This window comes from Bombus pyrosoma, linkage group LG1 (assembly GCF_014825855.1).
Source record: "Bombus pyrosoma isolate SC7728 linkage group LG1, ASM1482585v1, whole genome shotgun sequence".
NCBI classification, from domain to species: Eukaryota; Metazoa; Arthropoda; class Insecta; order Hymenoptera; family Apidae; genus Bombus; species Bombus pyrosoma.
The window spans coordinates 12,904,431-12,929,155 of record NC_057770.1 but is presented as its reverse complement, the minus strand read 5'-3'; the positions used below and the strand labels follow the sequence as shown (position 1 = coordinate 12,929,155).

General features: G+C 34.7%; 1 protein-coding gene across 11 annotated transcripts in view; it reads right to left on the bottom strand.

The window, feature by feature from the left end:
- LOC122565710 (protein eva-1) overlaps positions 1-24,725 on the bottom strand; it is a 328,494-nt gene that overhangs the window by 198,283 nt on the left and 105,486 nt on the right. For 10 of the 11 annotated variants that reach the window (XM_043722242.1, XM_043722330.1, XM_043722160.1 and 7 more), the window contains one exon: positions 15,745-16,121. The exons of the other annotated variant lie outside the window; for it this stretch is intronic. In XM_043722242.1, the coding sequence (XP_043578177.1) occupies positions 15,745-15,847 (103 nt within the window). In that variant the 5' untranslated portion in view covers positions 15,848-16,121. The remainder of the gene's footprint in view (positions 1-15,744; positions 16,122-24,725) is intronic. 11 annotated transcript variants of the gene reach the window in all.

Below are 24,725 nucleotides of genomic sequence, written 5' to 3'. Positions count from 1 at the left end.
GTTTGGGGTAACGTAAGTTGGAAAGAATTCCATGTACAAACCGTGTTAGATGATTGAAATATCAGATTGGTAAAATATTTTGAATAATTTTGATTTTGGTATTTTGAATAGGAATTGAAATATGGTATATGAAAATAAAGTATGAATTGAATTACATAAAATTAGGACGACTATACGTGTATGATCTGTGCTTTGAAACATTTCAATTCACTCATTCATTGGAAATATTTATAGAACTTATTTGAACATTGTTTTTCCATTATGAATGAAGGAAAAAATTTGCAAGGGTAATACAATTATTAAACAGTTATTGCCACATACTATTAAAACGATAGAAATGCTTGAGATAAAGAAAAAAATATTCTGCCACCCAATACAAATTATATTTCGTTATTAACGATCAAGAAATCTGCTAGCAAATACCTATGATGCAAAGAAGAGGAAGTTTGATTCCAATCCGAATTAATAGACGAGCTTCCATGACTTACCTGCAACAAAGAAAATAAAGTTAAATTAGTTACACATGAAACCATGGATATATCTCCAAGTGTATGAATATCTCCAAGAATCCATTTATTCAAGTAACGTTTTTTAAAGGAAATAGAAGAAGATATATAACAAGGGGGACAGAAAGGATAACAGGAATAGAATAATCATCGCATATACGTATTCATCCATCTCTTCTCATAAATCTTTATAAGCAACACCATATTTATAAAATGAAACACTATTCTTATTTCTCCTCCATTTTTAATCAAGATAACAAACGTACCATACATACAATAAATATAAAACAAAAAGAAAACATAATTTAGCAAAGCAAAGAGAAAACACGTTTTATAAACATGCAGATATTCTCGTCAGAATTTTCTCCTCTCCACCTCTTCACGAAATCTTCTTTGGCATCCATAAACCCGTTCCAAGCACACCCGTGTTAAAGAAAAGATGCGGATCGCGCGAAATGTATCTACTTGAAATGCATCTGCTTGCACTCTCGTTTCCAACAACGAACCAAATTTCTCCTTGGCTGGCCACGGCCGAGGCGTTCAAGGAATCGCTGTGGAATTCCGAGGATCCGCGATTCTTCTTGTTCGCGTGTCGACTCGCAGAAACGGAAGAAAGAAACCGAGTAATTTATCGAGGCGATGTAGAGCTTCGGATGTTCTTCGTAATTAGAAAATTTTACCGATCCTCCTTGTTAAAAGCGTGACGCTTATTTCTCATACGCGGCAATATCGCAAAAACAAAAAATTGCGATATGTATTTGGAAATATGGAACAAATTATGGATGAACATAATAGTTTACGAATTCATTCTATTATTCATTTCTATTATTACCTTACTATATCTTTATTTCTATTATTCAAAGAATCGATAGATCGATTCATTAATTTCAATAATTGACGAATCTTTCGTGGATCGAACCGCTGCATATATAATTCAAAAAATTTAATTCCATTTGGACGCGTGAAATTAAAAAGCCAATAATTTGCATTAGACCTGATATTCTTCCACGACTGTTCCTTCAGCTACGTAATGTCGGGCGAATAAAAATTGCAACTGATGAACGGTCGGGAAGATAAATTAATAAGGCAAGATAAAAGCAGGTTGATGGACAGAGTTCATTTAGATCGTAGAAACTGCTTTCAGAGGAAACAAAATCCTGGCGAGGAAATACAACGAAGGGGAAAGATATACCGAGAATCCCGTATAAAAATCAGTCGAATAATGAGAATAATGAGATAAAATTGACCAGACGAATGGAGCGAAAAGAAAAAGTGGGGTTCATTCTTTGTGACAGGATTTTCGAGTAACGAGCGTGTTCATTTCGTTCAGCTTATAATCTCCTCCTTCTATATCAAGATTTCTATCTTAATTCGTTAAAAAAATGTTAGCTTTGAAGATAAAAATTTATCCATTTTCCATTATAATAACCAATTATTTTAGTGAGACAATTTAGATCTTCGTGTTTAACTAAAGTCATGCGTTATTCAAACTAAAACTGGAGATATAAATGTTTTCATATTACATACCATTATAAGTTTGTGACAGAAGTATGATTTTAAATAATCTCTTTTGTTTCTTAATAGCTATAACCACGCATTAACAAATGAAATGAAAATCTCTAATACTCGTTTTGTTACATCAAAAATGTTTTACTTTTTATTTCGAAACAAATACAATACACGAACAGTATTCTACATAAAAATGTTCATTACTTTCGCGTATATTTATTGTGAACAGCGTGACTGACCTCTTTTCTACCCTTTTCATAAAAAATTGCACAAGAATATCGCAATCATAGATCGCGAAACATAACCTACATCTGTAAACGTTAAATTCATTAAACAGACAGAGCTCTTAATAAATTCCAATTTAAACCACTGATTGGTAGAATTCACTTAATTATCATTTCATCGTGATTTTTGTTTTCATACAAAATGTGGCCTCGTCAACTTTTGCTCTCAATGCCTCCAATAAATATCTGTCATTATCCATTAAAAAATTAATCTATACATCTATATTCAGTTACAAGTGTCACAACAACTCACCGTCGGAACTTAGGAACACGTGTTTTATTCCCATTCAGTTCTGTGCCTCGAAGTCGTGTTATTTGAACATAATTTGAAATGCAAACGTCGGGACATTAATAATTCTTGTCACTTAAAATTCCTCCATTTGTCTTTCTCTATTTACAGACCCGAAGGCAGCTTTATTAGCAATAAGTATTATAATTCTTTCCTTCTGATTTTACGGCAATTTCAGCGCCATTTCTTTGTTCCCGGGGCTTTCGAATCACCCAACTGACATATCTTACGCATCGTGGTCACGAGATTTTCGCTAATTAATACTCTACCGGGAATTTTCGGTTCCGTTCGTGAAATTTCAGCGAGGAATTTTCCTGTTTTTCGGCACGATTGAGGCATCCGTTTTCGAACCGCGGGAAACTCGTTAATATAGTTCCAGATTAGACGGTCGTTGCGGTTGCTCGCGCGTTAAATAACGAGCCACAGATTCTCATAAATATGCGCCACGGTTGACGACATACGTTAACGATATTAAAAAGTTTCAGAGACCGGACGTTCGTTGTAACTCGTTTTCCCCCGCACGGTGAACTGACGTAAGTGGATTATTGTTTTCTGGCGAGTTCGAAGCGCGTGCTTTGTGTCCGAAGCCGAGAACTCGTTTTGTTTCACCCGTTCCGCCAACAACTATTATTCCTCGTTATGAAAAACGTCTATATTCGCGTTGAGAGGCTCCTGCACTGTTTTTATTCTTGTGTGCGAAGTATGGAGCTTCGTCCATTTTCTCCATTGCTTGTTTGTCTTGCGTCTTTTTTTTTATTTTTATTTGTTCTTTTTGTGAAAATATGTTTTATCGCTCAGTCTTTGGATCTTTAATTGCAATAGAGAATAGGATTTGTTTCAGATTAGCTATATTTTAGCGGTTTAATTTTGCTGAAGTAATTAATGGTGCTGAAAAAAATGCTTCATGAATTTCGATCGTCTTTAAAAAAAAGAAGATCGATGTAAATGTAGAAGGGAAACGTTATGAATAAGAAAGTTCGTAAAATATGTTGAAGTACGTATGATAGAATATCTTAGAAATATTATCAGTGAAGATGTATACTCATTTTTTATGCATACAAAAAAATACTATATTATTACATAAAAACATAATATGATTTTTAAAAGATAGGACGTGATAAAAGAAACTAAACGTTTCTGTTTATCAAATTAAAATGTTAAAATTAAAATTGAATTATCATAATAAACGCGTTGAAAACACGAACGAATCAAATGAAATTTCATTTAAACAGTTAACTACGTTCGACGTGTATACACGTCAATCCAAAACTTTATTTCGGTGCGGTTGACGTGTATACTCGTCGTGTGACACAAGAAATTGCCATTTACTATAGAAACTCAAAATTTCACTAAAATGACATTTAGTGGTATATTTTCTTTATACTTTCAGTAAACCTATTACGTATATTATAAAAAGAATTTTGATTATTTGATTATTCTCCTTGGTATATTGGTTATGCTCCGTATAACGTATTACTTTTTATAAACTGGGTTAATTATTTTCCTCAATGCATCCCCATTTGTGTACTTTACTGCGTATATCGGCTATTCCGCGAATTATTTTGTGTACTTTACAGCGTACAACGGCTATTCCCCGAATTATTTTATGTACTTTACTGCGTATACCGGCTATTCCACGAATTATTCTGTGTACTTTACTTACTACTTTATACTTTACTTACTAATTATGTTTTAGCAATTTTTAAGTTTTTAATAACAATACATTTTTTAACAATAAATTGTTAATTTTTTATTGAATAAAAATGTAATCCTTTCTCCTTTACGAAAAAAATTCTTTATTTTTTCGTAAAATTCATAATATGAACATTTGCCCTGCGTTAAACGTGTATACTCATCGTTTGCTTGATTTTAATTACGCACCTCGTAAGAGATTTTTGAAACTAAATTCTGCAGTTAACAGATTATATTTGACTTCCTTATATCGTTTTGAAAATTTCCTCGGCAAACGAATGTTCTTACATCATGTCAAACCTTAACAAATTTCATAGAGAAACCAACTCAGAATTGGAAAATTGCACGGACCAAAACATCCTGACAACGCAAAACAAAATTTACAAATACAACGCTCGTGCAGCTTTAACAACGTTGCGCGAACACCTAACATAAATCTAATTTCCAAGAAACCACGTAAAACATAAACGAAGTTTACATCTCTATACACTTCATACACTGCCTACTGCATTCGCTTTTATTGACGCAAGGAACCATCGAAAACGCGACACGGTTTTCAAATTCTCGCAGTTCTAACAATTTATTCTTGGTGGTTACGGCCCGATATGATCGGGTTGCTGTTTTTCCAAGGCGACTTCAATGCTACCTTGGAAACTATGCTACACACCTTGTCATGAACATCGTTGTAACAGTTTATCGCGCGGAGAACTATTTTATGGGTGAGTCGTTACCTACGCGTTTTACGATCTTCGAATCATACGGGCTATCCGCTGTGTTAGATAGGATTCCTTCGTAACCCTGTACATTTCCCTTGCTTTTTTTGGTTTACAATCGTGTGCTTTACGACGAATTGCTTTGTTTCGTTCCGACGAAGAATCTCGCGTCAGAATGGAGGACGATTTTGAGGAAATCGTTTCTACGAGTTTCATCAGCTTCTCGATGGCTTGAATATACTGTTTGTATTTTATGATGAATATCGTACGCGAACGAGGTGGATCGAGCGAAAGGTGTGGAAAAATAGGTATAAAGGACGAATGCATCAGGAAACGTTGAAGCCATTGAAGGACTATTTGGAATGCAAAGATCTTTCAAATGGAATATGAGCTTGAATCGCCCACAGAATACATATATATGCGCGGAGTTTTGGGTGTAAAAGAGTAAAAGTACGTTTTACTAAGTAATACGAAATTTAATATCCTTGGACCTAATCGATTAATATGTAAATGTTACAATAAATACGATAGTAATGTTAATACTTTTTGTAGCTGTTATATATCTATAAAAATTTCTGTGAAAAATTGCAACTGACTATTTCAACTACTCCGACAAATCTACTGCTAAAACCAATCATTTTCCACATCCTTAACACTCATGCACAAGTACGCAGTTCTCGAAAGCCAAAATTCCCTGGGACAATGACACGATAAAAGCATTTCTACGGAATTGCTTTCAAGTGCAGCTGTGCTGTTTTCTCCAACATGCTGCTGCTTTTTTTGCTCACGCCAGAAGACAGGCTGCCTTCGACTCCCGTTTCTAACCCCATTGTACCAGTTTCGAGCTGTGTCACTCGGACAACCGACTTGTTCTCCCCCGTATCCCTCTCTTCTGTCGTTGTGGCTGAAATTTCAATTGTTCCCCGGCCCTGAGTCCTGATGCTTTCCATTTTCCAGCGCAAAGAGAAACAAGCATCGAGAAACGACGAATTACGCTACGGCCTTGTTCTTCCCTCATTTGCCTGAGTGTAGACCCCTTTGTCTCTCCTGAGCCGCGGTTCTGGGTAATTCGACCGTTTTTTCTTCTCCCTTTAAGTTTTTTCTTCTCGCGTCTCGCTTTCGACCGACATCAGGCTGCAGACCACTCCGCGTGATGGAGTCTTTCACTCTTAACCGTATGAGAGGCACTTCTCAATTGTTTCACTTGATTTTTGAATGACCATCCTTTTTTATTTGTCTTTCATCGATTCATTCTGTGTCAAAAGGGATTGGATTAAAGGGATTCAATATTCGAACTGGGAGTACAGATGCGGTATAAAAGTGTGGAAATTCATTTTTGTTAGAATGATCTATTTTTTTATATTTTTTAAAGCTGAGTGAGAATGTGAGGTATTTTAGACTTTTGATAGGAATTACTGGTACTTAATTATTACAAATATTTGCTTGGCTTAGATGGATTAACAGTTGAGGATACACGTAATATTCGAATAGTTAAATTACGCTCAACTAATCTGAATAGCTAAATTATATGAATTTTTAAATTGGTAAAAATTATTTAACATAAAAATTCGAATATGAATGAAATTCGGATCACCAAACTTTCTGTTTGCATCTCTGCCAAATAAAACAATTCAACGATACCTATCAAAAACCAGTGAAGGCTATAAACTTAAAAAATTTGTCTATTTTTTGCCCTTTTGTCTATTTTTGCTATCGTGAAAATTGAGAAGCCTACAAATGAAACAGAGAGCCCTCACAGACCTACATTTGTACTTTATACAACATATTTCCCATTCAGCATACCGAGAAGAATACACTTGGAAAATTAGGTGGCTCGATTCAGATACTGCCCGTATCTGTGCAGCTGTGTGTTGACTGATTTCTAAGCGCTACATAAATGTAGAGCGATATTTCCATCTGGCGGGTGTAAACTTCGGCATCAGCCGAGAACCTGTTCGGGACAAGTTTGAAGGGAAGGAAATTCGGCGAAGTTATTAACGCTTGACACAGTTCTGATGTTTCTGTTGCTGCGTAACCATGAGTACAGGCTAAACTGCGGGAAAGTAGCAAACAAGCAATTTCAGAAACTGGACACTGACAATCGCCCAAAGAGAATACTGCCTCTGAGGCGTACTCCTCACATGAATAACAATATTATGGTCAGTTTCGGCCGCAATATTATATGTATATCGTTACCCACCGCACAGTTTATTTTCTGCTCAGCATTATCGTACATTTTTCCTTTTCCCTCCATAGAATCATGTTACAAATTACCATTTCTTTATATCCTTGCACCAGGGAACTTGAATTAACAACGTTGTTCAATTTGAACAAGTAATATTCTCTTGAATATATTCATTAAAATAACTTTTGGAGAAAATTGAAAAAACTTTAAAGTTTCATTGTTATATACATGTTCAAAGTTTAATTTAAAATAAACGAGGTTTATTATGTTCTATAGTATGAACTAAATTAATTTCTATTCATTCTGTCTATATTTATGTTTAAATGAAATGTGTTGAAATTTATCTTAAAGTTTTGAAAAGATACATCAAACACTTGTTACGTTATTAAACTTTACTTGTATGTTTTCAACGAATTAATTGAAAATTTTCTTTCACTCGTGGTCATTATAAATTTCGTTCGATTTCTTTCAAGAATATTGAGAGATAAGAATATTGGGAATAATGAAGAATCAGTTTTTATTGTCAAGACGAAACGTATCAGAAAAGCTTTAAACATGATATTAGATTACCGCACATAATTTCCCATTGTTCCATACTTTATATACAGTTGCTATCACTCAGAATAAATCCAAAGTTCCCTATCAGTCAACGTGACACACTAGTAACAAATTATACAATTATCCCAAACTTAAATTCATCACTTTCATTCCTTATAAAAGCAACAATAAATCAAGTACTCCACACCCAGTATAGCCAAAATCATCCATTACATCTAACTCTTCTACCTTGAAACTCAACAAACTAAATCTCTGTCTTCTTCAACAATTTCCTTTCACAATGTATAAGCAATTACAAAATGTCAAACAATTTGCTAAAATAATTTCTACCAAAATATCATATAAAATAGAGATCTATTACTGTTTACATCTATGTTTTCACATTTCTGTTCTGCATTAAATTCGAAGAAATTCGTTCGAAGAAACAAGAACGCTATGGAATTACAAAAACGTGGACAGCCGGTTAACCGCTGGCTGGCTCAAAGAACTATCGTTAACATCGTTAAGACGAAATCCCTATTGCCTCTGTATGTTGCAAGAGCCACGAAGAAAGACTATTAATCGCGGTTTTTCTACCGCAAAGCAAGAATATCTGAAGAGCGAGACGAATCATCGCATTTATAATTACCTCAACGTCTTAGGAACGTCTTCACCGGCTGTTAGATCCAAATGGTTTCTCCTCTCGATCCCATCGAGCGGATTGCACAAAGGAAACACGACGAGCAGCCGGGAATCAAATGAGAGGCAGGTAATTAAGCGGATTTAGGCACTCTCAGACACGAGCACCTAACACCTTTCCCGTTTAGCCGCCGCGCCGTGCCGGTTCAACCACCACTCGTCGATTAATTACGGAAGATTACGTTTAGCGATGAAACCGTCCCCATTTCTCCCTTCCGTCCTCGACCGCGTTTTCTTTTCCTTTCCAGCCAAGTCTTCGGGGATTATCGATTTTCGAGGTCGTCTGCCGTCTACTTGTCCATTCAATCTCGTGGAGTGCTTATTTTAAGCGTTTCCGGTGTTAGGTATACAAAAATTAGATTTCACGGTATGTACAATGGCTACAAAAAATATCTGCACATATCTTTATTTGTCAATGAAGCGTTTTTTTTATCAGGCATTTCACTTTTATAGCATCAAGTTTAGTAATCATATAAAAATACTACTAAAAGATGCCAAATTTAATATATTTGAATTTAATTGATTAGTATATAAATGTTATAATAAATATAATAGCGCAAAAACATTTGGTCATTTTGTATTTGATAATATAGCGTTAAAGTGTCGTTGCAGCATCAATGAGATCGAAATCGAATGTATCCTATAGTTTCTTAAATCGTATTAAATACCTTGTTTAAAATGAAGAAAAATGATGTAACTGTATCCTGGAGTAATAAATTTTACGCAATTGATTCAGTTGGTGTTTCAGCAAACGACTAGCAACAAAATGAATAAAGGGCAAGAAGTAAAATAAGAATAACGGATAAAGCGTAGTCGTTTCGCCATAAATTCGAAACCATTCGAGCTTGGAAATTGCGATATATACCCATAGTTCTTCGATACACAAGATTGCATACTAAAGTTCTATAGAGACGAAATTCCATTTTGCGATACGATTTTCTTCATCGATTTTCCGTTTCTTAGGCAAAATGCGACAGAAATGGAATTTGCACGACGCAACTAGCTCGGTATAGAGATTTACTTGTAGCCACGTAAAATTCCATTTTTCTATGAAATTCCGGTGAAATCAATGTAAAAATGTTCCCGCTGTAGCATGGTTAGAGAATAATGTAATATACTAATTTTCTTCTAAATATAATGTTTACAATAAATGTCTTGTTGTGTTGTAATTTTATTTACATTGAAATGTAATTTCATTTACATTCCCAGATTGGTTTCAAACTTATCCAATGTAGCCATGGCAATCGTGTCTGATTACAGTGCTAATGTCAAGCAATTTTATATAACACATACGGTATGAGCATATAAATTTTCAATATTAAATGTTCAAATACTTCTGTGATCTAGTGTTGCACCATCAAACCATTCATCATCCCTTAACTTTTAAACATTCCATATCCTTGCAACTATGTAATATTCGTTAAATCATTCGTAAACCAACTGACAGCGTTCGATTAGGAAGAACGACCTGTGACCACTGGATCTATCAACTAATCCTATCGTAGCACGATTCCAGCCCACCGAACCGTTCCATCGCGTAGAGAAATTTCCTTGACGTAGTCGAAATGCAGTAGAAACGACATCTGCATGACAAGGCGCGATTCGAAGCGGCAGCCGCGAATTATTTACGGTGACAATGTCAGCAGGTGGCCACAGCTCACCTCCATATATGATAAAGGCATTTGTCATCGTCCGGCTTTCGCCTTCGATTATCGATACACCCTACCACGGTCAATAGATGCATCCTACAGATAGTCGAATATGTATTTATAGTGATGAATTCTGTTATTTGTATATATATATATATATATATGAATTCCGTTCGTGTTACTTCTACGTTTTCTTTTCTCTTTTCCAATTCCCGCTTTTCATCGTTCTTCCACTTCTTCCATTCCTCTTTTCTTTCACTCTTTTCCGCGATACCGGTCTCCACGATGGCTGGAAATAGTTTTTCATTCAATATCATTCTTCGTTATGAATCTTGTTTCAGCCCGGTATGATTCCTTGTAGCTTCTGATTTCATTTTTGTTTTCCGGTATTGGCGATTTATTTCTTCGAGGAATTTTGCTTCGTTACACTTTGTCGCGGTATTAGACTGTTTGACTCATGTATTATTAGGACGACATTTTAAGTTGTGTTTGAAGTCGTAAAGATTGAAATAAAATTGGATTAGTTGGAATATTATAATCGCTTAGTAATGTTTTAGAATTACGGAAGTTTTGTTAAGTAGCTTTGGATGAATCATAGAATTAATTTTACTATTCTTTAATATACATGTTTTAATGTACTTCCGACAGTTTGTTTTTAATATAATAGATACAGGAAAAATATTTCTTTAAAGCATTAGTATTCTTTTTATGTCCACCAGCTTTGGCTTTATTTTATTCTCGTAAAAAAGTGCCAATTTATATTCAGTAAACAGTTTTATTTCCTATTATTCCTATAAAAAGTTTTAATGAATCTTCAATAAATAAATATTGAATAAATAAGGTAAACTCCACTTATTTTATCCATTACTTTCTCCATTCTCCCATTCCACTCAAATGATCAATAACTTATCATTAATAATTTGCCAATAATTTACCATTCTCCTCCGTTATGATGTAGCAATCATCCATTGGTCTTTCATTATCCCTTAAAATTTCACCTTAAAATATCTACATTTTCTCCCACTGCCTTCAACCCTATTTCACGGCATCTTATGCTCCTCCCCCCGATCTAATCTCATCCCTCCGCGCGTCCATCTGTCTCTATTATCCCGCATCCATCTCCCGCGCCTATTCTCTTCGATCCTAACCGGCCGCTGCTCGCCATGAAAACCGATAAAAGTTATTAGATCCTACGGGTAAGTAGTTCCTGGTGGCTTCGGTTTCCGGAAATGAAGTCTGGAACTACCAACCCCGGAATGGTTACACGCGTAAAGAGCACCAAGTAGGGTAGCGAGGACAAAAAGCATCTATCCGCTCCCGCTTCACTTTTCATCGGGCCATGGATAGAACGCAGAAACTCAGGCAACCTCTTTATTGAGATACGCGATCGATTCTGCTGCTTTCATCGGTTGTATAAAAGGCTAGCTATGGATTTTGTCTACTGAATGTCTGATTCCCACTTGGCCCTTTAACGGGAAAACAATTTACTCAACAATAATTGTGAACACAGTATTGAAATGAAAATGTTGTTGTATTGTATATTGTAAAATTGACACTTCAAAAAGATTCTATACATATATAAGGTGTTTCATTTAACTTGAACGGCTTAAATAACGCAAAAGATTTTCTTGAGATCATCATTTCTGCTTTTAAATAAAATTAATTGAAATTGAATATCCTTATCAACATAAAAATTCCTTTTAAATTCTTCAAGAATTCTAAAAAAATTTGAAATTCTTTCTTTTGTCATTGATTAGTACTTTCAAGCTATGTTTACATCAATATTTGGAAATTCGTCGAATTTGCTATGTGTTATATTGTGTATTAATTCTGATGTATTACATTTGTTATCTTCGTCGCATACTATGTATATGATCACATAACTTATCATTAACTACCAGAAAAGATTAATTTATTACAATTCGGCCAATGAAATCTGCATTACAATGAATACCACAGATCATGAATAAGCTTTGACTTCATCGTGTTCATTTTTCTTAAAAAGTATCCAATTTTTGAAAAAAATGTAAACGTCAGTATAGTATATTTTCTTTTTAAAAATTATGACATTTTTCTGAGGCATATAACAATGCACTTGTCGATCAGTAATATAAATGAAAATAATCAAATTATATTAATTCATTCATTCGTTCGACCATCGATCGACCATCCACAACAATCCAACAATCTTCTCTGTAACATTTCTCCTTTTCTAAACTGTTCAATCTTAAGCTCTACCAACCTCTAAACCACAACAACGATTCTCATAAAATAAAGACCCATGCAACTTGTAAATAAAACACGAACGATATGAATCACAGTATGTATGACAGAAATCCCTGACTTTTAAAATACTCCATCGAGACCAATCACAGGTTTTGCGTGGCATGAGCAAACGTATCAACGTGGCTCGCCGCGATATCGAGCCCGATCAAAGCAATCGACGATCTGCGATTTTTGAGATGATCACCGACTGGAAATAGAGGATCGTCTGTAAACCTGGAATCGACTGTTCCCTGTCCGATTGTTAATCATTTTTCGAGAGGGCCTCGACGCGAACCAAGCACGTTTCTACCTTTTTTTTTCGTAGATGTTGAGCCATGCTTCATGGCGGATTCGCTCCCCTGGATTCCTATCGTATCGAATGCTGGTCGGAATCGATGCAGAGATCCGGGAAAGATATGTGTGTTCCTATTCCCTGTTGCGGACTTATTGGACGAGGGTAATCGTGGATTTATGTGGGCCGTTTAATGAAATTTGTGCTTTTTGCCCGATCGAACTGCTCCAAGGCTGGATTTCAATGGGGCCACTGAATATATTTCTTTGTTTTCACTGGTGATCGCTGTGGAATTTTCGCTTGAGACGAGTTCGATTTGACGAAAGTTCTTGCTTGTGAGGGATATACTTTGGTTATCTTGCATTGGAACTATTGACGACTGTAGTATATTTGTTAAAATACAACTTTGGAAGATAAGATTTCATCTGTGTAATTATATTAATCGAAAATAAGAAAGTCCATTTCTAATTTCATACGATTCGTAAGTTCAACGTAACTATCAGGCCATTAAACTCGTACGATATATAAAGTGAGTACCGATATGATCAACCAACTTCTATTTTAATACTTTCGAAGTAATTCTAAATTTATAAATTCTTTGCACTACCATTATATAAATAGGAAATATCGATTTATTTCCAGATTGAGAGCAACTATATTCAGGCCAATATTCTTCTATTCCTGTTACTACATGGTAAAGCGTTAATTAAAGAAAACACCTGGTGAATAAACGAGGTAATAATAAACAGTCACGTTAACCTATTTATGTGAAACGAAGGAAAATCACATTTTTCGTTTTTCGAGTATTGTTGAGGTTAAACCAGGCGAACAAATGTGGCGATATTTACGTTAACGTTTCCGTATTATAATTCTCGAAATAACTGACGTTGTATAAGCGAATAAAAAGCAGCTACTTCTCGCGTGCCTGGTGATAAATCATTCTTTATGGCAGCACTTTGCAAGAATATTTCTTGTAGAAACATCCGTGCTTCTGCACGTAAACTTTTAACACGCCCCGCTTACACACGTTCTCTAGCAAAATGAAATGGTTTGTTTTAGAGTGCGATATACAATGTAGAATTTGCCATATAACATGGCAAATCATAAACAATTTCAATTCACGTTTGTAAATTCTTTAATGCTCAACAATATTGAAATATTGTTGAAAGCATAATATAAGTAATCTTTTTTTTTTATCAAAAGTTTCATATAAAATAGAATTCAATCTAGAATATATTTTTTACATTATATGTGAAAGTTAATTTTTCTATTCCTTTAATTTATAAAGTCTCCTCGATTTTTCTTTCTCTCGTCGAATTAGGGACAACAATCGAATTTCCTTAAAGGACACAGGTGCGATCGTAAAATGCGGCTCCACGAAGAACGAACGCAAGATAAACGATTCGAGGAAAGGTGGTTTAAGAATAGCAACTGGCGGAAATAAAGGATGCAGAATGAAATGCCGAAAGGCGAGGGATATCTTCGCAACGAAACACTAACAAAGCTCCAGTGGACAGCTGTACACATGGCCTCGTGATATTAAATGCTACGGGGAAAGGAAAGATCAAGAAGCAAGCGAAAGGGGTAGCTGAGAAATGAGATTCCATAACAATCTTTTCACGGGCTTGATAGCATGATTAGTTAACTAAGTGCATTTTTTTTCATTAAAAATTCCACATTTGTAAATTTCTTCGAAATTAAAAATTTCCACATTTCCTTAAAATCCAGAAGACGAATCATACGGACATAATTAGACTATCAATGTTTATGAATTTATGACAAATTTAAAGACGCAGAAAAGTACGAAATATCTACAATATACAATATAAAAATAGGTTCCACGTTAAAGGTATACTATTTCGGAATATTAATTAACACTCATTATAATACGATGCACATGAATAGATTTCTATTTACCTTCGATTTCTTCAATTCTGTCCATAGAAATATAGATTTGTACACAAATTTGCAGTGTAATTATAATCGTCGAGCGATCGACGAAAGTAGAAAGAAAAATATATCAACGCGAACATACGCGCGTATAAATTGTTCGGCGATATAATTGTGCAACGTGACGATTCAATCAGCGCAACAGCTATCCAGTCGTGTTAGCGCGTCTATGAATCGCAACGAGAGACGAAATTCTCGCGTTTAAATGGCAAATGCAGCCTTTGTTCGATATCTCGTTCGTTTTTCATTTTTCGCCAAATTTCCAGTGTATGCAATAAAGAGCATTCAGTTCAACTGTTTCATTAATTCGCGCGGCAAAGTCGCGTTTTACTGTTGTTCATTAATGAAACGCGTTCGTTTCAGTAGGCATGTTCGCGATATTAATATTCGTGATGATGAAATGTTTACAATCAACTACCATAAATATTATAATATAAAAAATAGGAAGATGTGATTCTAGTTGGACTTGTCGGAAAAATGGTTGATAAATTCTGTTCGAAATGATAAATCTGCCTCAAGGACGAACTGCCAAGCAGAAAAGTGAAATGATAAATCTGCCAAACATACAGAAACGATAAATCAGGATTTACATTTACATTTAGATATGGATAAATTTACACTTACTTAGTACATTGCAAAAATGTTAGATTAGATTAATAAATCAATAGTGCGAATGATACAATGCACCAATGAAAATAAGAGGAATAACTTCTCAAAGAGGAAAAATAATTTTCTGAATAGAATTATCAATGAAAAAGCTACTGAACAAAATTGTCACATTCTATAGAAAAATTAAAAAGTATTTAGATGTTAGAATGGTTTACAGATTAACAACGTAAAACTATAACACCTAGAAATTTTATACAATAAATTATTCGTTCACACCATAAAAATTTCGATTCTGAGTCGAAACAAAGCTCACAATTTACCAAAGGAAAACGTTTGAAAGAATTCATATAAATTTCTCCATTTTCCGAATCACGAATATTCATTTAATATTAGTAATTTCGCGTTTCATCGTTTAAAATTAATCACGCAGAAACTTCATTATCAATTTTCCAAAAAATTTCATCTCGTGATAAAAAGCAACTAACAGTTACCGCGGATCGAAAGTGAAATCGTGTGACGTCAGCTCGGAAACCAAAGGCACAAACACAATAAGAAGGTGATTTACCCAGATGATCCTGTTCCCTCTGAACCTTGCCTGGTTCGACGATCAGCAGACACCAGATGGACACCAGGGACACCGACGAAAGCAATTTTCCCAATATTCCCATTTCTCTTCTTCCGAGCTTCCGTTTTGAAGCGATGAAAACACGGACCTCGCAGGCACACACGCGCGCGCGCACACGGAAATGTCAAATCAGCCAAGAAGACACTGACTTTCGTCTTGGCCGGGTTAATATTTTCTCCATTCGTTTTCTTTTCTTTTCTTTTACTTTTCTGCACCCGTCAAATCGTCGCGTCGTCCCTCTTCTCTTCCTCAGAAACTCTGCAGCAACCTTCTGAGTCGCAAGATTGAACCGGAGTCCATTCACAGAACAACGCACACTGCAAAAGAAAGAATGACTTTTGTCACGGGATGTGGTTTACGATAATAGAAAAATCTAAATTATGAGTGGAGATCTTTGAAAATTTAGGAATTGTTACCTTCTAAGTACATATTGATATTAGAAGATTGTATTTAAATATTAATATTTTTTTCGATATCTAAATATCGAATACATAGATATTGAAATATCAATATATAATATAGTAATATAAAAAGTATTATGTCACTGTATAAGTAACGTAATCAATTAGTAATGCAGTTTTTCACATTCTTTATAATTATGCATTGTTTTTCGACTAAATCATCGATCTCCTTTACATAATATGTCTACAGTACCGGTTGCTATAGCTTTAAATTGAATTTAAAGCTAAATGTAAACTATAGGTTGAATTAAATTTAAAACTATAGAAAATTGTGCATTATTTGTAAGATTATAGATCTTTTTATCAGGAATTCTGTAAAGTTTGTTACCATTATCAATAGAATCAATGATAGTTTTGGAAATTCTACGAATTGTTATGAACTCGAAGTATTGAGTACTCTTATCAATCAATATATACATATACGTAAGTTGTTCCAAAATAAATAAATTCGGTTTTCAATGGTTTTAGACAATTTCTATGAAATGGATCGTATTACTAAGCACAGCCGAGGATTTTCACGCATCAAAATTCACAAGATTTCCATGAATAGCAACACGCAGGTTTGTCTCTCAGAATAAATTTTTATTCCACGTCGAAGAAATTTAGATTTAACCTGTATCCCTGCTCGAACACGTACATAACAAATATTGCAGGTAGAATCGGAATCCATGAAAAAATAATATATGAAATGAAATACATCGTGAAAGGTTTAGATTCCAAAGCTTCTAAATACATGAAAAATATTCGACTAGCTTCGAAACGTTTTTTTTTTTACAATCCCAATACTGCGAAACATATAATTCCATGTTGTTTCAACGTTGATTTACCACGTATGCACGAGACATATTGAAATGTTTATTTGTATACGAGAATATTTCCTCCTGTATTTTCTGATTTTTATAAAAATATATGCCATGGAGATAAATGAACCTGCTAAATATATACCGTACGATAATATAGAATAATTCACCGTGGAAATACAGGAGAAGTATATTAATACATTTTTCTCTAATTTGCACGAAACATTTATTTTCATTAATTAACGAATTATTCGACATTAAGCTAATACTGAAGATTAACGAAGAAGTGAGTTACAAATGGATATGGGAATACGCTGCTCGATAATGCGTAACTATTTTATCAAATTTTCCACACCTCGTAAATGCACATTGTCCTTACTTCGTGCGTTTTTCAGACCATGATTACAATGTAAACGGAAGAAAACCATTCGAGAGTAACGAAGAATAACGCGAATGCGTTAAAATCTTTTAGTTTCGCACGGCTGCATCCGGCACCCACGATAATCACGTTTAATGCGTTCTTGTTTTTCGGCTCTTCCGAATATTTGGAGTAACGAAAGGTTTAATGGGCTAACTTTGGTAATAGGATTACGAGACGAGATGACTATGCGTTGTTCGAATCCGTAATTTGATTCTGTGTAAATTTTCGTCATGCGTTCAGTGATGCTTTACCGGAATCCTCAACTTGCACATTATTGATCTTTCTCGGTGTTTTAGCGTACGTAAGAATTGTAGATGATATGTAAACTTTAGTAATCTTTCTATAATTACAGGAAGGAGATAGGGAGGAGTATCGTAATTTCTATTTATAACGAAATTCTTAATAGAGAAATTAAGTGAAAACCAAGTAAAGTTTTCTTTAAAATGTATATCGAATTTTCAATTTTCAATTACTCAAGTTTCCAATCCCTAAATTCCAATTTTCGACTTTCAATATCGGATTTCAAGCTTTTAAATGAATTATTCGATATTTAATTAATAATTTTAACTGAATCAATACTGTGAAGCCATTTGCTGCTATTTTAACTTCGGGATACCTTTTCAAACTACATAGTATAGTAATTAATGTTTATAAAATCCAAGTGAGAGAAAAAAATCAAAGTTAAATTATTATTGGCAATAATTATATTGCGTGTTTTCCTTAAACCGATTCAGAAGACATCAATGTACGATGTCGATATAGTTGAAAATGATGTCGGTACAGCCGATGTTGGTTTCACGTCGAGGTACAGCTTGTGTCGTTGATTACGTTCCGCGAAAATTTCATACGTCCATTTTCATTGCTCGAGCGCCACGAATATCCAGGATTTCGAGCGAAATAATAGAAACGTCGATACAAGGAAACCGCTCTAGTGGTTTCCACTAAAATCTTCTACGAGACGTTCCCTTTTATTTCTGGAATTTTCGCAAATAATTCGAACTAATAAACGAAGCGTTACCATGCAAGTTTGTCACTTTTTAATCTTATCAATATCGTAATGTCTAAAGAAAAAAATGAAAAATATTCCTAACCCTCAACTGGATCATAAGCGGTCAATAAGAATTTAGATTAAATTATTTTTACGGTATCTTTTTATAATTTGTATTCTTTTATTTTTATATGATAAAACACATTTGCTTCTATCGACGCACACATTGCGGTTCTTTTATTTAAGTAGTGCAGCTGACACACTTGTTGCATTCTACTTTCTGCTCATTTAGACAAAGTGATTTAGAAAGACGGACAAAGCAGTGGACATTGTGTCGAAATGAACATTATTACTTAAGATGATGTATTTGATACGCAATATTTTCAATCAATAATTTTCTCAAATTTGTATTCATACACAAAATGAAAAAATCTGCTATATTACCGCGCGTATTGTTAAATTTCGCGTATAATCATTATGCACAAACTTCATCAGAAATATGACGAACCTAAAAAGAAACCATCTGAAATTCCAGCATCAGTCCCGTAAAACAAAGTACGGTTCCCTTGCCACGCTAGAAACATAAACGAAGTGTCATTAAACTGAAATGAGCTCTTATTAACTGATTCTATGAAGGAAGCTGTAACTCACACTAATCCTCTCCCTTCGTTATTTTTCTTTCAGATAAAGTACAATTTCACACTTAGAAAAAGGAATAGAAGGGACAACAAAGCGTTTTAAAAACGACATAAAAGTAGGAGAAATTCTAGTTGCAGGTAGAACGTTGTGACATTAATTTCGACCACGATTCAACGTTATAAAATCGGCCGCATGAGCTATGGTGGACCAGGAAAAAAGGGCGAAATAGAGAACGAGGCTTTCTTGTTCTTCATTGGAGCGGGAAAGTGAGCCCTACCCACCCCGTGCTTTTAGAGCGCGAGTAATTCACTGCTTGGAGAACTAGTCCCTCGAGGCATTACTATGACGTATTCGCGGAGACGCGCTCCCCCTAATGAGATTAAAAGTTACCAGGATTCCAGCAGGCAGAGTGCATTAAACATATTAAACGGTGACCCGACGCGCATTATTCTCCATCACATATATTGCCGATAAATGTACACCGGACGTAATCAGGATTCTCGTATTATATTTAATTTAAATTACGAATGGTGATACGTTACTTTTTCGAACGTGCCACTTTTGCTTGATAGCTTTTTAATGCGCACATTCTGTTGTGGTTTCGAGCGAATGATGTTTTGGTCGTATTTATGTTCATTTATTTCACATTTGTTAATGTGAAATGTTATTAGGGGATTTTGAAAGTTTTATCTTACGCTATTACAACTGACGATTATCGACTTCATGTCATGTATGAGCCGTTCAGAAGCCACTTTGATCAACTTCGTAAAATGAAAAGTGCGTGAACGACAATGAATTTTGATGATGTTATAAATAATGGTTCTCAAATTTGCTTCAGAATTTACTATTATTTGTATCATCCTCTTGAGATAAGAGAACTAATAGAAGTAGGTGAATAATATAATTTATACATTCTCAAATTCTTATTTAAAATTTAAAAAACTCAAATATTTAAATTTTTTCATGGAGAAGAATCTTATGACAATTCCAACGAGTGACACCGACTTTTTCGATCGGCATTATATTCATGGAAAATTTACCACAGAGAGTGCATCGACGTTTCTTTCGATTTATAGACTCGCAGTCTCCATTCACTAGACAATAATTCAGGTAAAGAAAAAAAAAGACGTTACGGTTAGTGAACTGGTCTGCCAGCTTTTCATATGCCTGAAATAATAAAGATCTTCCAAGTAGCATTCTCCCCTGATATAAATTGTATAAATATTGACGCTGTTCACCAGGACACCGTCTCAATCACCGACAAGGGAAACAACCCTCTTGCTTTCTTCCCTGATCTTCGATCCGATAGAACATTTTCTTCCCGAATATTTGGCGAATACTGCTGTACTAGGATGAGGCATCAACGAAGCAAGTGGCAAGTTAAACGATGTTGACTTGTGGACCGTGTAGAAACTGTTTGTCCTACGTTTAGCGATAAGAAAGTCAAATTTTTTTCGGTTGTATGTAGTATTAAGTATGTGTATATTTCTTTACTTATGTTTAGCTTCTCTTTTATTTTTAGAAATATCTATTAATATATTAAATTATCTATAATCTATTAAGTGTATACCTATTGTACAATATATCTATTTATGAAGTGTAACTATTAAATTCTACTCTGAAATAGTTGAAATATGTTAGAATATTGAATTTCTATGAAATTGAACAAATTATGCTAGAGTAAGAAATATAACGATAACTTTTAGTTAGTAACTGAAATAAGAATTGATATTTAAAAGTTGATGTTATTTTCCATTTTATCCTGCAACGATGTGAAAATTTTCATCGGTGCACATTTTTCATTTTTATTATTACTCATGCAGATAAAAAATTTGCGCGTGAAACAGCAAAAAATAGTGCCGTATTTTCTTCTATATACAAATATTAATTTATGTCATAACTGCGCTCTCTCAACACAATATTCACATTTTTCATTAGTAATATGTTTATTATTATTAGTAATGTTTATATATTGCATATAATGTTTATATATTAGTAATGTTTCAGACATATACTTCCTTCATATTTAAAATTCTGAATAGTCCCAGAGAATCGTGTTAATCTTTCGTAAATTAAATTACGTAAAATCTTTCGTTTTAAAAAGACAAATTATAGAATTATCACAAAAGACAAAAGTTTAATCACTGCTAATGGATCCTTGAGTAAACAAATTTTAAGAACCTCTTACCTATCTCCATTCGTACGCACAATATTTTGTCACAAACAACGAGAAATTAGTAATAATGTGACAAGTGTGAGAAATTAAAGTCGAAACGACATAATAAGATTTTTCCCACATATTCAAAATGAATGAAACTTAACTGTTTCGAGAGACAGGCGAAGATCGACGTGCCCTACTTTCGAATCCTCTTGGATCGCAGGTTCAAAGTTAATCGAGCGGAATGAATTCTGGGCAAAGGGGTGAATTGACGCGTTACAGGGGTTAATTTCGATCTTATAGGCATCGCGTCGCGCGTCAGCGATAGAAAAGCTGTCATCGACAGGTCACTCGGTTCGGGCCACCTGGAAGGCGTGACGTGACGTGACGTGACAGCATTAGCAGAGACCCCACTCGCATTACCGTGTCATGTCGATCTTTGAGTTTTCGCGCACAAAGTCCTATGTCTTCGATATTATCGAGCTTTCTCAATAAAAAATTATAATATTCGTATCTATATTCGTGATATAAAATCACGATTATATATACTGTATTGTTATTAACGATAGATGGTCAGACTAAATATAAATTGAAGGTTTTAAACAAATAATGATATTAATATGAACGCTTTGCTTGTTAAACGCATAGTTATTAGAATTATGTCAATAGTATTTAATAGTGATTTATTTTTCCGGTCTTCTCATAAATTTTAGGTAATCTAACGCGGAGGAAATTGCATCAGGTGCATTGGCTCGTGTGATTTAAAGCGGCGAGTTCACACGTGAATAAAATTAATCGGTTTTACGCAGAAGAATTCCTTTAATCACAGACAGGAAAGGTTTAATTTCAACTTTTAGTTCCTGCTGCAACTTTCCCGCAACACCAACGAGACGATTTAGATAAATCAATTTGTGCTAGGTATGAAATTACTTGTAGTAAGTTTTTTATGACAGTCTATCGAAGCTAAATTTATTTTCATGGGAATAACATGATAAAAAGTTTGGCTTCGTGTTCCACGAACAAGAATATTTAATAATCAAAATACGTACTGTTCAAAAATGATTATTCGTCCTCTACTGATAAAATTAATAGACTTGGTTTAATTCTCATTAAAAAGAGATAGAATACTAACTAACATCGTAAGTAAAGTTATTTAATAATAAAAAGTGAATTTATTAAATACCTTAATGCTGTCAAAGTTATCTAAAATGTGTATTAATAATAAATCCAGTATTGATTACCTACTCTGTCTATTGCAAATTTTCGAGTACAAATTCCCAGTAATTATGAACAGTATTGGATACTTTAACCACATCCTATTAGCAAAAGCGTTAATTAATTCCGTGGAATTTCAGTTTACTAAACACAGTCTTTATCGTTCTACATATTTCGTGAACTATCTAGTGCCTACATAAACCAACCAACGCAGGCAATATAGGCTAAATACTATCCCGCACTCCATTTATCAATGAAATATCATCTAAACTCCAGATAACTTCCAACGTAATCTCTCCTAATTCCTTCATTAAACATAAAATAATCATCAGGCTTTTCTTTCTTGACCACTGCTTTCAATTACCCCGAATCAAGTCATAGGCCATAATCGTCAAAAATTACGATCAAAACGTTCTTTGGGTCATGGAAGAATTCGTAAGGGAGGATCGACAAATCGGTCGTGCGCTTCAAACTTCTCGAAACTCTTCATCCGTTCGTGAAAAATACGAGATTCCTTTCTTTTTCTTTCCTCTCGTGCGAATAAATACGATCTTCCGCGGGTGAAACTTCGACGAACTGTAACAGATGGCTTCGTGACTCGGGCGTCAACTTGCAAGGGGTAGAGGAGGCTAGAAAGCCGTGATATTCATCCCCCAGCCACTAGAGAAAAGAATCGAACAGCACCCCTGGGACATTCTTCAGAATGCCTCGATTTCGGCGTATTGACCGCGATCAATTCAAAATCGATTTAAAACAGCGGTCTGTGATCCTGCTCTTTGTTCTGGGTCTTAGAAATTAAAATTAAAGGATAATCCCTTATGAACCCAGCTTGACTTGTGTTATACGTGATAGTAAAGATTTGCAAGTCTATGAATTATTCTAAAAGTAATACAATAGAGACATTACTATCGAATTTGATAGCAGTTTTTAAATAAAATAGTATATTTTTAAATAAAATTTATTATACAAACAAAATACTATAATTGTTGTACTACGCGATACAGATATTTGGTAGCTTAAATATGACGAAGGTTGAGAGATGGATGTAAATATCACAATGATCCATAGCTCAGTGTGCACTTTCTGGTACCTCTGGTAGATCTTCAAAGATCTCATATTACTTTCACACACTACTTTACTCATGAAAAATAAATAGCACAGAGCCCGAGTTCTCCTTGAAAATTTTAATAGAGAGGTTTTAAAGTCGAGACATTGATTTTAATAAACAATAAAGTCTAGACTCTGTGAAAGAGAATTGACAAATAACGTCATGTTTCTTGTATAAATCGTCTTTAAAAATAGTAACGTTACCATCCAAAATAATCTATGCTTTCTACGTCACATCATCAGTCTCATCATCTCATTAGTCACGTCATGCAGTAAAAAATACAGCCAAAAATACAGATAGTCGACGAAACTATAAAATACTGTGAACCCTACTGCTTCAGAATAGGGATGTTAAAGGTACTCTCGAGCAACAGATGCGCCCAAAACGAAGGTAATTCCGGCCAAAAGCCTTGAGAGTGGATTAAATTTCAGAAGTTAATTCCTACTCGTCTGCGACACTCGTCAAAAGTCAAGGGAGAATCAATGATGGAGACGTGTCGCGTAGCAGTCCTAGGAATTAAAAAATCTCCAGTACTCGAGGGCTGTACTTGAGGAAAAAAGGAGTACAAGGACCTAGAGGATCCTCTTTACGCTACGAGCCCGGATTATGTCAATTTGAACGTCAGACATCGTCATCAAAGTCTTTCTTTTCTCGGTTAAAAGTCCCTACAGCGACTAAACACGCTTTCAGGCGTAAGAGCAAATCAGTTCGAGTGTATTGGGTGGCTTGCACGCTCTTGTTTTGCAAGCAACCCCTTGCCTTATGCTTCGTCTCCGCGTAATCCTCTTTGGGAAGAAACGTTTCCTCCTCTTGTGCATAAGACAAGGATCGAACTATGAAGAACAGAGTTGATGGATCGTCGGTTCATTATTGTTGAAGTTATTGCGTCATGAAAAAGCTCGTACCCTTCTGATCGTTGATTGGTGATGTTGTACTGTTATAAGGTTATTGGTGTCCAATATTTCTGGAGTTGATTGATGATCGCATTTATCTCTATTTTCTTTAGTTTGGATTTAGGAAGATTTCTTTTATTAGAGCATTATTCTTTTTCAGTAGAGCAGTGAGCAGTAGAGAGTGAGAAATGTTTCGAGAATGTTCGAGAGAAAATAGTCTGCAATGAGGATTCTGTAG